At 42.4% G+C, this 12,373-nt stretch overlaps 1 protein-coding gene across 1 annotated transcript; it reads right to left on the bottom strand.

Annotated features, from left to right (window-relative positions):
* Nucleotides 1–871: 871 nt before the first annotated feature.
* GATAD1 (GATA zinc finger domain containing 1) lies at nt 872–10,502 on the bottom strand. Its single transcript, XM_044767330.2, has 5 exons — nt 10,004–10,502; nt 9,096–9,221; nt 7,434–7,493; nt 4,073–4,256; nt 872–2,315 (listed from the first exon to the last, which is right to left on the bottom strand). Exons 1-5 carry the CDS (start codon nt 10,253–10,255, stop codon nt 2,125–2,127), a joined length of 813 nt encoding a protein of 270 aa, XP_044623265.1. The 5' UTR covers nt 10,256–10,502; the 3' UTR covers nt 872–2,124.
* Nucleotides 10,503–12,373: the final 1,871 nt, after the last annotated feature.

The following is a 12,373-nucleotide window of genomic DNA, read 5'->3' as shown; positions in this document are numbered from 1 at the left end:
CAATCTAATACGAATCGAGAATAGAACAATTTGAAATTCTACTTGAGTTGACTGTTCACAAGAGAATTTGAAGTTTAAGTCAAAGTTAGTATGAACTAGTACTAAGTAAAATATCAACAGGCATCTTAGTTAACAGCATCTCCCATAAACAAGGGCCAGGTTAGGTGCTGTGGGAACTACACAGATGAGTAAATAAAACACACCATCTCTGCCCTCCAGAGAACACAGCAGTAGGGGTGGGGCAAGAGAAGTAGAAGCTTAAATGCAACAACAGAGGAGGACAGAGATGGACTTCAAGGAGCTGCGGGAATCTGGAAAGGTCTCACAGGGAGACAGAATTTGAGGACCTGAAGAAAGGCCTTTGTTGGAGTTGCAGGAAACAGTATGAAAAAGGATTCCGAGCCAGGGGAACAAGGAGGGTATGGGGGAAAACATGTTAGCGGTGGTGAGAAGGGGGAGACAAGGCTTGGAATACAGACTGGGGCCATACCAGGGCAGACCTTCCACAACAGGAGAAAAGGTATGACTCTACCCTGTAAGCAATAGGAGCCATTGGTATTTGCTGAGGAGGAAAGTGAAAATTCCTTCTTTATTTTAAAGGATACTACACAGGTACCTACCAATTTATAAACAATGGTCGATATATACACTGGTTTTTAAATATTTCCTCATTTTAGGAAGTATCTTACATTAAGTGTTCATTTATCAATCAGCCATTCTTTGATTTTCCTAAAATCTATTACATATTGAAGATGAATCTGTCACTCCAAATTATGAGTACTACAACACTGGTGTTTTCTATTTGTACCATTTTTGGGTAGAAAGCCCTATTTATTGTTTAAATGAAATAAATAAATCCAAAGTAAATACATTGCGGAAAATACATTTTAATACAAAATTTTGAATATTAAATTAGCATTTAGTTATTTACAATGTTATTTACAATCCATTTTACTATAACTTTTGTGAAAAGAGAGATAACTATGTACATAGATCTATCTATAGTTGCTTCTTTCCAACATACAACCTGTAACTGGTAGAAAAATGGTAACAGTTAAATTTGCTACAGCTCAAAATCAGTATAATTAAATTAGATTCTGACAAATTTTCCCGGGTTTGAAGAATGCTGATTGAGTCAGGACAGAAGAAGAGGCAAGTGTGTACATCCCCACTTCTTCCCACCTTTACATTGTTGCTCCCTGACTTAGCTGACCTGCACTTGAAGTAAAACCTGTACCCGAATTTTGGACAATTTAGCAAAGAAATGGCCTTTAAAGTCCAAGACATGGTTTTAGGCCTATTGTTAAGCATCTATAGCAGATGCTTTGACTTTGGGCTAGACGTTTTCTTAGATATCAATGCTAATGACCTATTAATCATTTTTATGACTGCCCAATGGTTATTCAAACGGTAGTCAAGAAGCTGTCAAGTGGGATGTCTGAACAGCACAGGTTTCCTGTGTGTTTTCAGTGAAGTTGACTGTCAGCACTATAAATTCTCACGGTTTGACTGGAAGCCTCATTTTGATTGACAAGGTAGTGAGAACAGTGGAGAGTGGCTCTATTAAGATCAACTGACTAAGTCTGAATCCCTGTTTGCTACAGAGGAATTAGACGAAAGTTTTAAAAAGCCTGGGCACTTTTCTTAAGGTTAAAACAGCCAACAGCCTGTCACAGCATCTTCCTGGTGAGAAAACAGCTTGTGTAGCTTTGTGATAGATACTGTTGGTCATAGCTACATTTTATTTGATTCAGCCCTTGGTCAGAAATCCAAACCTTAATTAATATTTTGTTCTTGTAGAAAAATACAATCCACTTTATGATTTTCTAGAAATGAGATATGGAGAAGAATAGAAACTCCCTGTTCCTAGTGGTCTCTCTGAAAATTACAGCCTTTACCTGGGAAGATACACATATAGAATGTAATATTGAACTTTAAAATATATTTAATTCTTTTCTATCTCTTTTAATTTTCTAAATGACTAGTAACAAACAAGCTAATGGTTACTGGGTAGTAGGGGAAAACCTTTTTAGTCATTTTTCCAAGAATTTCATTAAAGAAATATGGCATATCTTGTATTAGTATGAATACAAGATAACTGGAAATCGAGTTTTACTTTTTAAACTACAAATGGTTGGAAACTGTTTCCTTAATAGTTATTGCAGGAGTAGGTCCAACGTGAGTCCATATGTAGCCCTTCTCTGGTCTGGTGGGAACTGTGGGAAATGGAGATGAACGTGACTTGAAATATTCAGAAGGGGCATGACAAACAAATTCCAAGTATTCCATCTTCCTTGGAAGGTCCTCCTCTGGTCCTAAAAGGCAGCCAATGGAAAGATTAAACACATTTTTGAACATATCAATGGAAAAGTTAAACACATTTTTGAACACCATGTCATTTTCATAAAATGTTAAAATTCCTAGACACTAGGAGAAACTACTCTAGTGGTGACTTGACATTTGCCCTTGAAATGTATTATTCTGAAGGTACTCTCCATCATTTTTGTCTACTTTAACTGCTTAAGGAATACAGCATTCTCCCCAAAACAGTGATTCAACATAGAAAGGATTCTAAAACTAATATTTAGCCTTATATAGCGTATATTATATGCCCGCACTGTTCTAAGTACTTTACATATACCAATACTCTGAATCCTCACAACGACCCTCTGATTATTATACGATTATTATTCCCATTTTACATTTGAGGAAATGAGGCAAGAGAGATTAAGGAACTTGCCCAAGATCACAGAGCTGGTAAGTGGCTGTGCTGTGAACCCAGATAGATAGTCTGGCTCGAGTTTGTCCTCTGAAGCTCCATCCTATGCTGCCTCCTCTAGATTCTGAGGATCAGCAGGAGGAGGTGGGAGAGGAGCCCCGGAGGTGACTCTGTCACATCACTGCCTCTGCTGAGAATCCTGTCCGACAGATCATGGAAATGAAAGTCCACTCTTCTAAATACAAGTAGAAGACTAAAACTGTTTGGTCATGTATCAAAATTGACATGTAAGTGAGAAGAAGAGCGCTACTTTATTTGTCCCTGAGTTCTCTCTGAAAAAAACCTTTTATATGTTTTTTTCCTCAGAATGCAAAAGTAACTCATGCCTATTGCGGAAGGGTTGTAATTCAAAAACTGTGAACTCTTTCAAAATCGTATTTATCAGTAACTTCTTATGCGTCTACGTCAAGAACCATTAGTACCACTTCTTTTGTCAGCCTTGAAATCAATGAGTATCGTGGCTGCCATTTCAACTGTCAACGATGATGTGTTAGAAATGGTCTAGGATGATGTATGTGACACACAGAGGGACACATATTGAGAATTTTTAAGATTTTAGAAATAACCGTGATATTCCTATAGAAATTATTTTTGAGTAGATTGTTATGTGTTACCTAAATAACCTAGTTCCTGAGCAATAAATTCTTTTAATAGAGTTAGCTTTGGGTCACTCAGAAAAATCTTATCCACAAAGCTTTGTAGTGGGTGCATATTGCCCTAATTCAAAATAACTGATAGCACTCAAACTCCAGCTATATAAAATATCTTTCATATTTTATATTTCATATTTTATTTCATATTTTATAGAAAGCTCTCTACTTTTTTGTACTTAAGGATACTTAAGCTTCTTTGTTATGGACTGAATTGTATTCCCCCAAATTCATATGTTGAAGCTCTAACCCGCAATGTGATAGTATTCGGAGATAGGGCCTTTAAAGAGGTAATTAGGGTTAAATGAGATCATAAGAGTGGGGCCCTAATCCAATAGGATTGGTGCCCTTATAAGAAGAGGAAGAGACGCCAGGAGTGTGCACCACAGAGGGAAGGCCACGTGAGGACCCAACCAGAAGGTGGCTGTCTACGAGCCAGGAAGAGCTCTCACCAGAAAGTGACCCTGACAGCATGCTGATCTTGAACTTCCAGCCTTCAGAACTGTGAGAAAAGAAACTTCTGTTGTTTAAGCCGCTCAGCCTATGGTATTTTGTTATGGCAGCCCAGGCAGACTAATACATTCCTTTACATAATAAAGGAGAATTAACTGGGTTCAAGGACGTGGATCATTTTCAAACTCACCTATGATGTAGGATGCAGGATCAAACTGGTCCCTGGGGCTTGAGAGAGTGGGAATGAGCCACGTCAGTGCTGCGCTCTTCTCACAATACTGGTCCTGGATAAAACCCCTGATCTGAGCATAGTAGGGTTTTCCATCTTGTTCATCAATCACAGAAACAACATCTCCAATTTGGTAATATACTCCCTGGGGGAAACAAGATAATCTCATATTTAAAATAAAAATAGAACAGCATCTCAGCCATGAACTGAAACTCCCTTAACACGAAAGCAATTATATGATCAATAAAAGGTCTGCAAGATGGTCTAATGTATCAATGTTTATATGGTTGATGCCAATTCTAAAGCTTTCACTTCTGAACCAAAAAAATTTTACACCCACTCACACACATGCACATGACAACTTGCATCCAGAGAAAACATTTGTTTATCAAAATACTTTGATTTATATCACAACGGTACTATCCCTACATTTTTGGCAGAGCCATTGAGCTGTAGAAAGGTGAAGTGACTTGCCGAAAGCTGCGCAAGGCAGAGCTGCAGCCGAGGCTCCTACAGCTCAGTGGTCTGTCTCTGTACTGTCTTGAAAAGCAGGGCTTACATGGTGAGAATGTACACTACATGCCTACCCCCTCAACCATCCATTCAAGGAAACAGATACCATAAATTCAAACCAAACGAAATGACAGAAACTCTTTTGATTATAACCAGTGTTCAGGAGAGGTTTACCCTCAGTTTACTGAAACTTTCCCCACTCTCACGGGTGCCTGTCTTTTCCCTCCCGTTCACTTTTATATCCTCCCACAAGACAATTTCTGATATTTCCAGCATTCAAGGCTTCTGGTCCTATCCCTGTTCTACTTCATACCCAACTACTTAATCTGTCCATGTCCTGTGTTTATGTCGCGTGTCCAAATCTTTATGACACTCAGCACTTCCTTAGGTGGGTGCAGTTCTCAGTAGGCCATACTGTCCTTCACTGTAGGAACCAGGTGTGATTCATTGCTGCTTCCCTCAAAACAGGGCCTCGACAGCAGGTAAAGCTGCTGGGGTGTGCACCTCAACGATAAGAATGATTCTGAAGAAATATTTCCAGTAATTGAGCTGTGACATGAATGCCTAATAGACCAGGAGTTTCTCCTGGTGGACCTTTTACCCACATGTCTAAGGGTGACTGTTGCATCTGGATCAGGTGTAGTCAGGTGTAGTCACTGTGGGCCAAAATCCACTACTTACTTGCTAGTTCATATCCATCATCAGCTGGTCCTTCGAGCCACTACTCCAAAGTTCTAAGTTATTTATCATATAAATAGTTTGCATTTATGGCTTGCTTTGTCTACATGTATAATCATTATTCCCAAATTGCAAATGATCATACTTATTTTCTGACACACAAAAAACAGGGCCTTGCTTGTCATAAGCACGTGAATATATGCTGAATGAACATTAATCCAAAAGACGTAATAGTGTGAAAGCAGAACTACGAGGCAAGCACAATGACTTAGTGAAAGATTCCAAGGGCAATCAAAGGCTGGCACATAGCAGGTGATTATTAATAAGTGTTGTGCTGTATATATATATATGTAACACCAAACAGAACTAGGCACTTGATCTAAGGAGTCCCCTCAACGCAGGGAGGTTTCAGGGTTTCTGGCAGAGAGGGAGGGGCTCCACTCTGAATAGTGAAGAACATGGATTAGGGGTAACCAGACCTGAGTTCGTGAAGCTGTTTTGCCACAGAAGTGCTGCAGGGAGATCACTTAACCATTCTGGGTCTTGAGTGCCCATATTCTTGGCCACCATACCCAGTAGCTTCCACTCAGCTCCCTCGTGCTTGCCTGATCTGGGCTCTAGTTCAGCAGCTGGCAAGGACCTCTTAAACTTGCCCACCACGGTGCTGCCTGCAGTGGCACCGCTGTGACAGGCTCTACAATACTGGGTATCTGCAGCATTACTTGAAATATTTTATTGCATTTTGTCCTTATTGTTTAATAAACATGGGTGGTACACAGCAATGAGAAAGTACTGATACTTGCAATAACAGGTCCCACACGCCTTTCTGTTGAGACATGGCTGGAAATCATGAGTACACTAAATCCTGAGCTTAAGTCTAGTTGCTCCTGGACTTAATCTGTAAACTGTATGTTCAGCTGTGAAGGTAATGCACAAATTTAAAAATGTGATTATGATCATTTCTACTATTCATTGAGTGCTTACTTGGCTAGGTGCTTACCATACATGATCTCACTTGACCTAATGAGGTAGTTTCTGTTTACAATCCCTATTTTATAGATGAAGAAACATTGGAGAAGTTGGTCCTAGCCCAGTCACACAGCCACTTGCCCAGGCAGAGGAGCCAGGAGCTAGGCTCTGGGTTTGGGCTCTGGCATCTGACTGCCTCGCTCTATCACTTGTCAGCTATGTGATCTTGGAGAAGTCAATTAACCTCTCTGTGCCTCAATTCTTCATCCATAAAACGGGGACAACAGTGCCCACTTCAAGGAGTGGAATGAATCAAATAAAGCACGTGAAATGCTCAATTCAGTGCCTGATGCACTGCAAGTACCTACTAAATTTTAGCTATTTTATTTATTATTAACAATGTATGAAATGCTGGAAAAACACCTGTGTATAGACTGTTTTAGACTATACAGATTCTGGGCTGACACAAAAAAGGTACACTTAGGGAGTGTAGTCACCTGTGTTTCCCAGTGTTTGGTCCACTTAGGTCAGGTATAAGGCCCTAACTCACAAAACTGCCCCTTAAGCGACAGTTCAGACCCCAAAACACCAGTGTTTAACAGTTGATACCTATGTCTGGCCTGCCAGGACCTGGAGGTCTTCTATGTTCCAACTGCTTTCCTAAGGCTTCTGGTTCAAAAACCACAATTTGTCACCTCTCTCACTGAGGGATCAGATGCCCTTATTCCTCTCACTTCTACTGAAAGGCATTTTAGAATCTCTGTCCAAACTCTACCCACTAGACGCCACGATCTACATCCTCTACTAGTTCAAATCCCACCTCTGTCCTCCTCACCCTTCAGTGCGTCACAGTGACTAGGATGGCTCGCTCTTTCATGGCTCCACACCACAGATTAGCATTTTAAAAACACTTCCCATAACCTACATTAAAAAATACTTAAGATCCTCATATCATATTTCAGTAGGCAACTTCCCCTCCCACCTTAGCTCTGGATGAGATATTTTATAATAGCCACGTATGGGGGAAAATACCTTAGAAGGGAACGGAAAACACAATCACACCTTACGTGGAGTAGCAGAGACCTTTAGACTAACCCAACATTTTAGTAGCACATTATACAATAGGCCCAAGTCTTCCTTCAGTAACTCTATAGATGCTTACCTTGTAGAAGATTGATTCTGCAGTGATTATGGTGGAAACTGACTCAGGAGCTTTGATGGGCTATAAAAAAAAAAGTAAAAATATTAGCACCTTTGGAGCGCATATGTGTGTACAGGCCTTTTTCCAGCCATATATGAGAGTTCTATAGTTTGAGAAGTACTAAATTTGACAAGAACTGCAATAAAAAGATAAACGATTTTCTCAATGTTGTGGCAAAACACAGTCTGAATATTTCCACTGCTATTTCTGCTACCATTAGCTTAGAAATTGCTGAGAACCAAAGGATAAGCTTCTGATCATGCTGCTGAGATCTAACTGAAGCCCTCTCAGAGCTGTATTACACATGAACATTCTAGTTATAAAAACATACTCTCTCTAATAGCCTGAGCATGACAGAAGTAGAAGGAATAAAGAATGTGCAGGTGGACACAAAGTGAAAAAATGCCTCCTTGCAGACATTTTCCATCTTACCTTAACTATGAAACTAGCCCTGATACTCAATATCATCAGAACTAATTTTCTAGCAAGCCTGAACTAAGGCTAAAAGAAACTTCCTTGGGAGTGCTAAGTAATTTGCCACCATCCAACCATCATTGAAATCCCTTCTGAAGTTGCAAAACGCACTTTCATGCCACAACACAGAAACTAGGCCTCTCCAAGGTGTTCTGGTATCATGCTTGAAGAAAGGGGTTGCTAGAGAAATTGATATTGAAATAATTGCAGAGAACATATTCCACCAAATTTAAGAGGAAAACATGTGTTTAACTAATACACCTATAATCAAATGAATATTTACTTAACATGTTTTGTCTAGGCGATTATGCCTCATTTTAAGAAAACTAAATTATAAAACTTTTAAATAAGTTAGGGGCAACTATTCTCAATAAGAATCCAGAATCTGCAAGAGAATATACTGCAGGGCCCCTTGGTGTTTTATAAATGGATACGCCCAACTTCAAAAAGGCCTTTACTGATAAGTAAAGCATTTCTGTTCTGAAAGGAAAGAATACCATACTGAGGTTTCAAAAAATAGTCCATAATCCATTGTCCATTGCGTTTGACCATTGTCGCCTTGTATTTACAAAAGTAATGAGAATTTACTGCAACAAAAAAGTGCTTTCAACTACCTCCAGCACAAGTCTTCCAAAAATCTATTCTTTTTTTCCCCAACAATCTATTTTTCTTACAGCAGAAGAAGAGATAAAGGTTTAGCAAAATTTTTGATTCATATTCATCAAATATATCATCGTAAGTCAGTACATTTGTCTTGGGGCTATAATTACAAACAAATATGGAAATGAATGAGATCCAGTATTATTATTTACTTAGATCTTTAAAGAATGAATAAAAAGTTTTCCTAGTGTACCTGGCCATGCCAAGAACCATAATCCCACCTCATCCTTTGCATACAGAACCCAATAAAATGTGCTCAAGGTTTACGTTTCTTTTAGGCTCATATTTTATATTTTCCAGAGGAAAAAATAAAAGCTAAAAAACGAGAAAGAACAATAACCATCCGGCAACAGAGCTCAGTCCCTTTTGGAAAGTCTGGCCCGCTCCCCAGAGCAGTCAGACTGCAACCGTGAGAGACGAAGGCGGCGGCAGGACACACTACACACACAACGCCATTACAGTAAAAGACACTGTCCACAATCATCTTACATTTTTTAATTTAAAAATATGTCTTCTCCCTTTTCCTTTAGTGGAAACTTTCTTTTCAGCAGCTGGAGCAGATTTGTATTTAGTGTTTCTGAGCCGAGCAGACCTCCTGTGAATTTCCTGCTTACTCTGTTATATAAACAATTAAAGAAAAAGAGAAAGAAATAAAAAGTATAGAACCGTTGCTGTCCCGATATTACCATCTTACAAGGATCCCGGAGTATGCACTTTACACGGACATTTAAAAAACTAAGTTTAAGAGTGCGTATTTTCTTTTTATGCCTGGTAATCACATGAACTGAGCTAATTAAAACAGGGACGGCTCTTGCGAGCACCTCTGAAGCCTCCAAAAAGGTGTGAGCTACCTACAACAGGGCAAGGGGCAGGAGTAGGAATAAGGCTAGGCCAAGGCAAGGACTGGTCATGTTCTGTTTCTAACAGAAAACTTAGGTCAACTCTTCAACGCGGGAGAAAGGGGTAGGTATGCAGCCCCCTACACCGGAATACTTATGCTGCCACTGAAAATAATGACATGATAATCTTACTTAATAACATGACATAATGACCAAAGTTTATTAACAGGGAAAGAGGTCCAGTAGCGAGACCCTGTTTACGCCTCTGCGTATACGTGTCTATACTAAGATGTCTGGGTGCCATCCAAAATATTATTACAAGGGGGGATTTCGGAAGGGTTTTTTTTTGCTTCTCTAGACGTTCAATTTCTCACTAGAAGAGCTGCTTAGAATGGGACAAACCAACGACGATCTTCTCAGGGGGTGGCAGGCGGCGGCCTGGCCCAGCAAAGGCACCGTGATGCTGGGAGGGCCGCGCCGGAGCCCCCTGCCCGCCCGGCCTCCGCCCGCCGCGCGCCCGGTCGGCCTCCGCCGGCGGGAGGGGCCGGAGGAGCTCACCTGCTTGCCGCCCCCGCCCCCGTTGCTCTGCGGAGGGGCGGCCGAGGTGCTGGCGAAGGTCGCCGCGCCGAAGCCGCCGCCGCCGCCGCTGCCCCCCGTCCCGCCGGCCGCCCCCGAGCCGGCGCCCCCGCCGCCCGCGCCGCCCCGGCCCGTGCAGTGGTGGCAGAGGATCTCCCCCTGCGGGCCCTTCTTCCACATGGAGGAGGACGTGGTCTTGCAGACGCTGCAGGTGGGCTTCAGGCCCAGTGGCATCGTGGCCGGCTCGGGCGGCCCCCGCGGGCGCAGCGACACGGGAATGGCGACCGCCGGCCCTGGCCGCCCACTGGCCGGCCCGCCACCCCCAGCGACAGGAAGAGCGGCGAGGGCGCGGGCGCCGAGCTGCCCACGCAGGGACCCGGCTGCGGCCGCTGCCCCCTGGAGGCAGGATGCCTTTCCCGCTCCGCACCAGCCCGGGGCGGCCCGAAGCGCCGGCTGGCGGGGCTGGGGCGGGGCCTGGCCTGGGAGGGAAGCAGAGCCGCGGCCCTGAGGAGGCTTCCGGCGATGGGCGGGGCCAGCCCGCCTGACCGGAAGTGCCCCACCCGGAATTTCTAGGAGAGCGCTGCGTTTCAGCTGCTGGCGCGTAGGGGCTTGCTTCGCAAGCTTTTTGGCCGTAGGCTCGGGGTTGGCAGGTGAAATGCAGGACGCCCGGTTAAATTTGGATTTCACATAAGCAACGAATAATTTTTTAGTATGAGTGTATCCTATACAACATTCATTGTTTGTCTGAAATTCAAATTTAGCTAGGCGTCCAGTATTTTTACTTACTAAATCTGGCACTGCTACCCGAGATGCCTTTACACTCTTAAAAATTATAATTTATACCCCTAAATACGTGTGTTTATATCCGTGCTCATTTATGTGTTAGGAGTTGAAACAGACTTTTTAAAGCCTAAGATGTCAAGCACACATTCATTAGCCATTGGGTGATGTCGTCATATGTGTTGTGGCCTCTGAACAGAATGCCAGTGAGAGAGTGAGGGTGGAAAAGGCAAATAACTGATTTGGCTTTGTTGGAAAACAGTTTTGACTCCAAGGACCCCCAGAAAGGGTCGTGTGACCTCCCTGGACCACATTCGAGAACAGCTGGCCTAGGACAAGGGCATTATGAGCAGCCAGCTCCGCTATATTATGGCTGCTAGTCAGTACAGGCCTACCAGGGAAATGAGTCTCCTCCTCAGCCTCACTTGGTAGAGCGCTGGTTGCATACCTGTCTTCATGATCCTGGGTTTTCTGGACTTGATATGCTTGGAGAGATCTCGATGAATATGTTGGTGGCGTGCCAGGGGAGAGGAAGAAGAAAAATGTATTGAATGACTGTCGTGTCACAAAATCTCATTTGGTGCTCTAATAGCCCTGGAACAGGGTAGTATCCCTATCTTACTGTTAACTGGTGATCAACGGAGGGACTGTGATTTGGCCTGGCTGCTGACATGGCTGCTGCTCTCGGCGGCACATCTGACAGGGCTTTGGAGCAGCTGTCTGGCCTGTGCTGTGGCTCAGTCGTCCTCACTCTGAGTCTAGGTTTTCCCAATAGTAAAACAAAATAATATTAACTACTTTCCAGGACGGTTATGGGGATTAAGGCCAACCGTTAAAATGGTTGAGGAGAACAGATGAAGAGAATTGTCTCCTCATTTTGGAACAATGCACTCTGAGGGGAATTTAGGTACTAAATTCCATGCTCCATAATGTATCTCTCCAGTTTAGTAATGTCTACTTCTTTCTCTACCTCATCTCCAAATTACTCCCTCTCATTCACTAAAAACTTTGGCCCCAGGCTTATCAGCTTCCTCTCCACCACAGGACACCATCCTGGGTCCTGTCAATATCCACATGTATAACCACCCAACACCCTGTTTTCTCCATTCCGCCTCATCCCACCGCTGTCTTTTGTCCTGGACAGTTCCCACAACCCCTGGTCACACCCTCTACCATTTTCAGATAATGAGGAAGAACTACATTTTTTTCCCTGTAAATTTTTTTTCACAACCTTTAAAAATGAAGTATGATACGCATATTGTAAAGTATCCAACTCATGCATGTATAGCCACACTCAGGCAACCAAATCAAGAGATAAAACCTTACTACCACAAAAGGCCCCCTCTTGCCCTTTCTCCAGAGATAACCCCTATACTGACTTCTAACACCATAAATTTTGTAGATTCCCTTTGTCAGGTTAAGGAACTTCCCTTATATTCCTATTTTCATCATGAATGTGTAGAATTTTATCAAACGATTTTCTGTACAAGATGATCGTAATGCTGCTGCTTCTTTATCTATTCATGTGTGGATTACACAGATAGATTTCTGAATTTTAAAGTTAACATGGCA

Source organism: Equus asinus, chromosome 1, assembly GCF_041296235.1.
Source record: "Equus asinus isolate D_3611 breed Donkey chromosome 1, EquAss-T2T_v2, whole genome shotgun sequence".
Taxonomy (NCBI): domain Eukaryota; kingdom Metazoa; phylum Chordata; class Mammalia; order Perissodactyla; family Equidae; genus Equus; species Equus asinus.
This window is presented reverse-complemented; position numbering and strand designations above follow the sequence as displayed.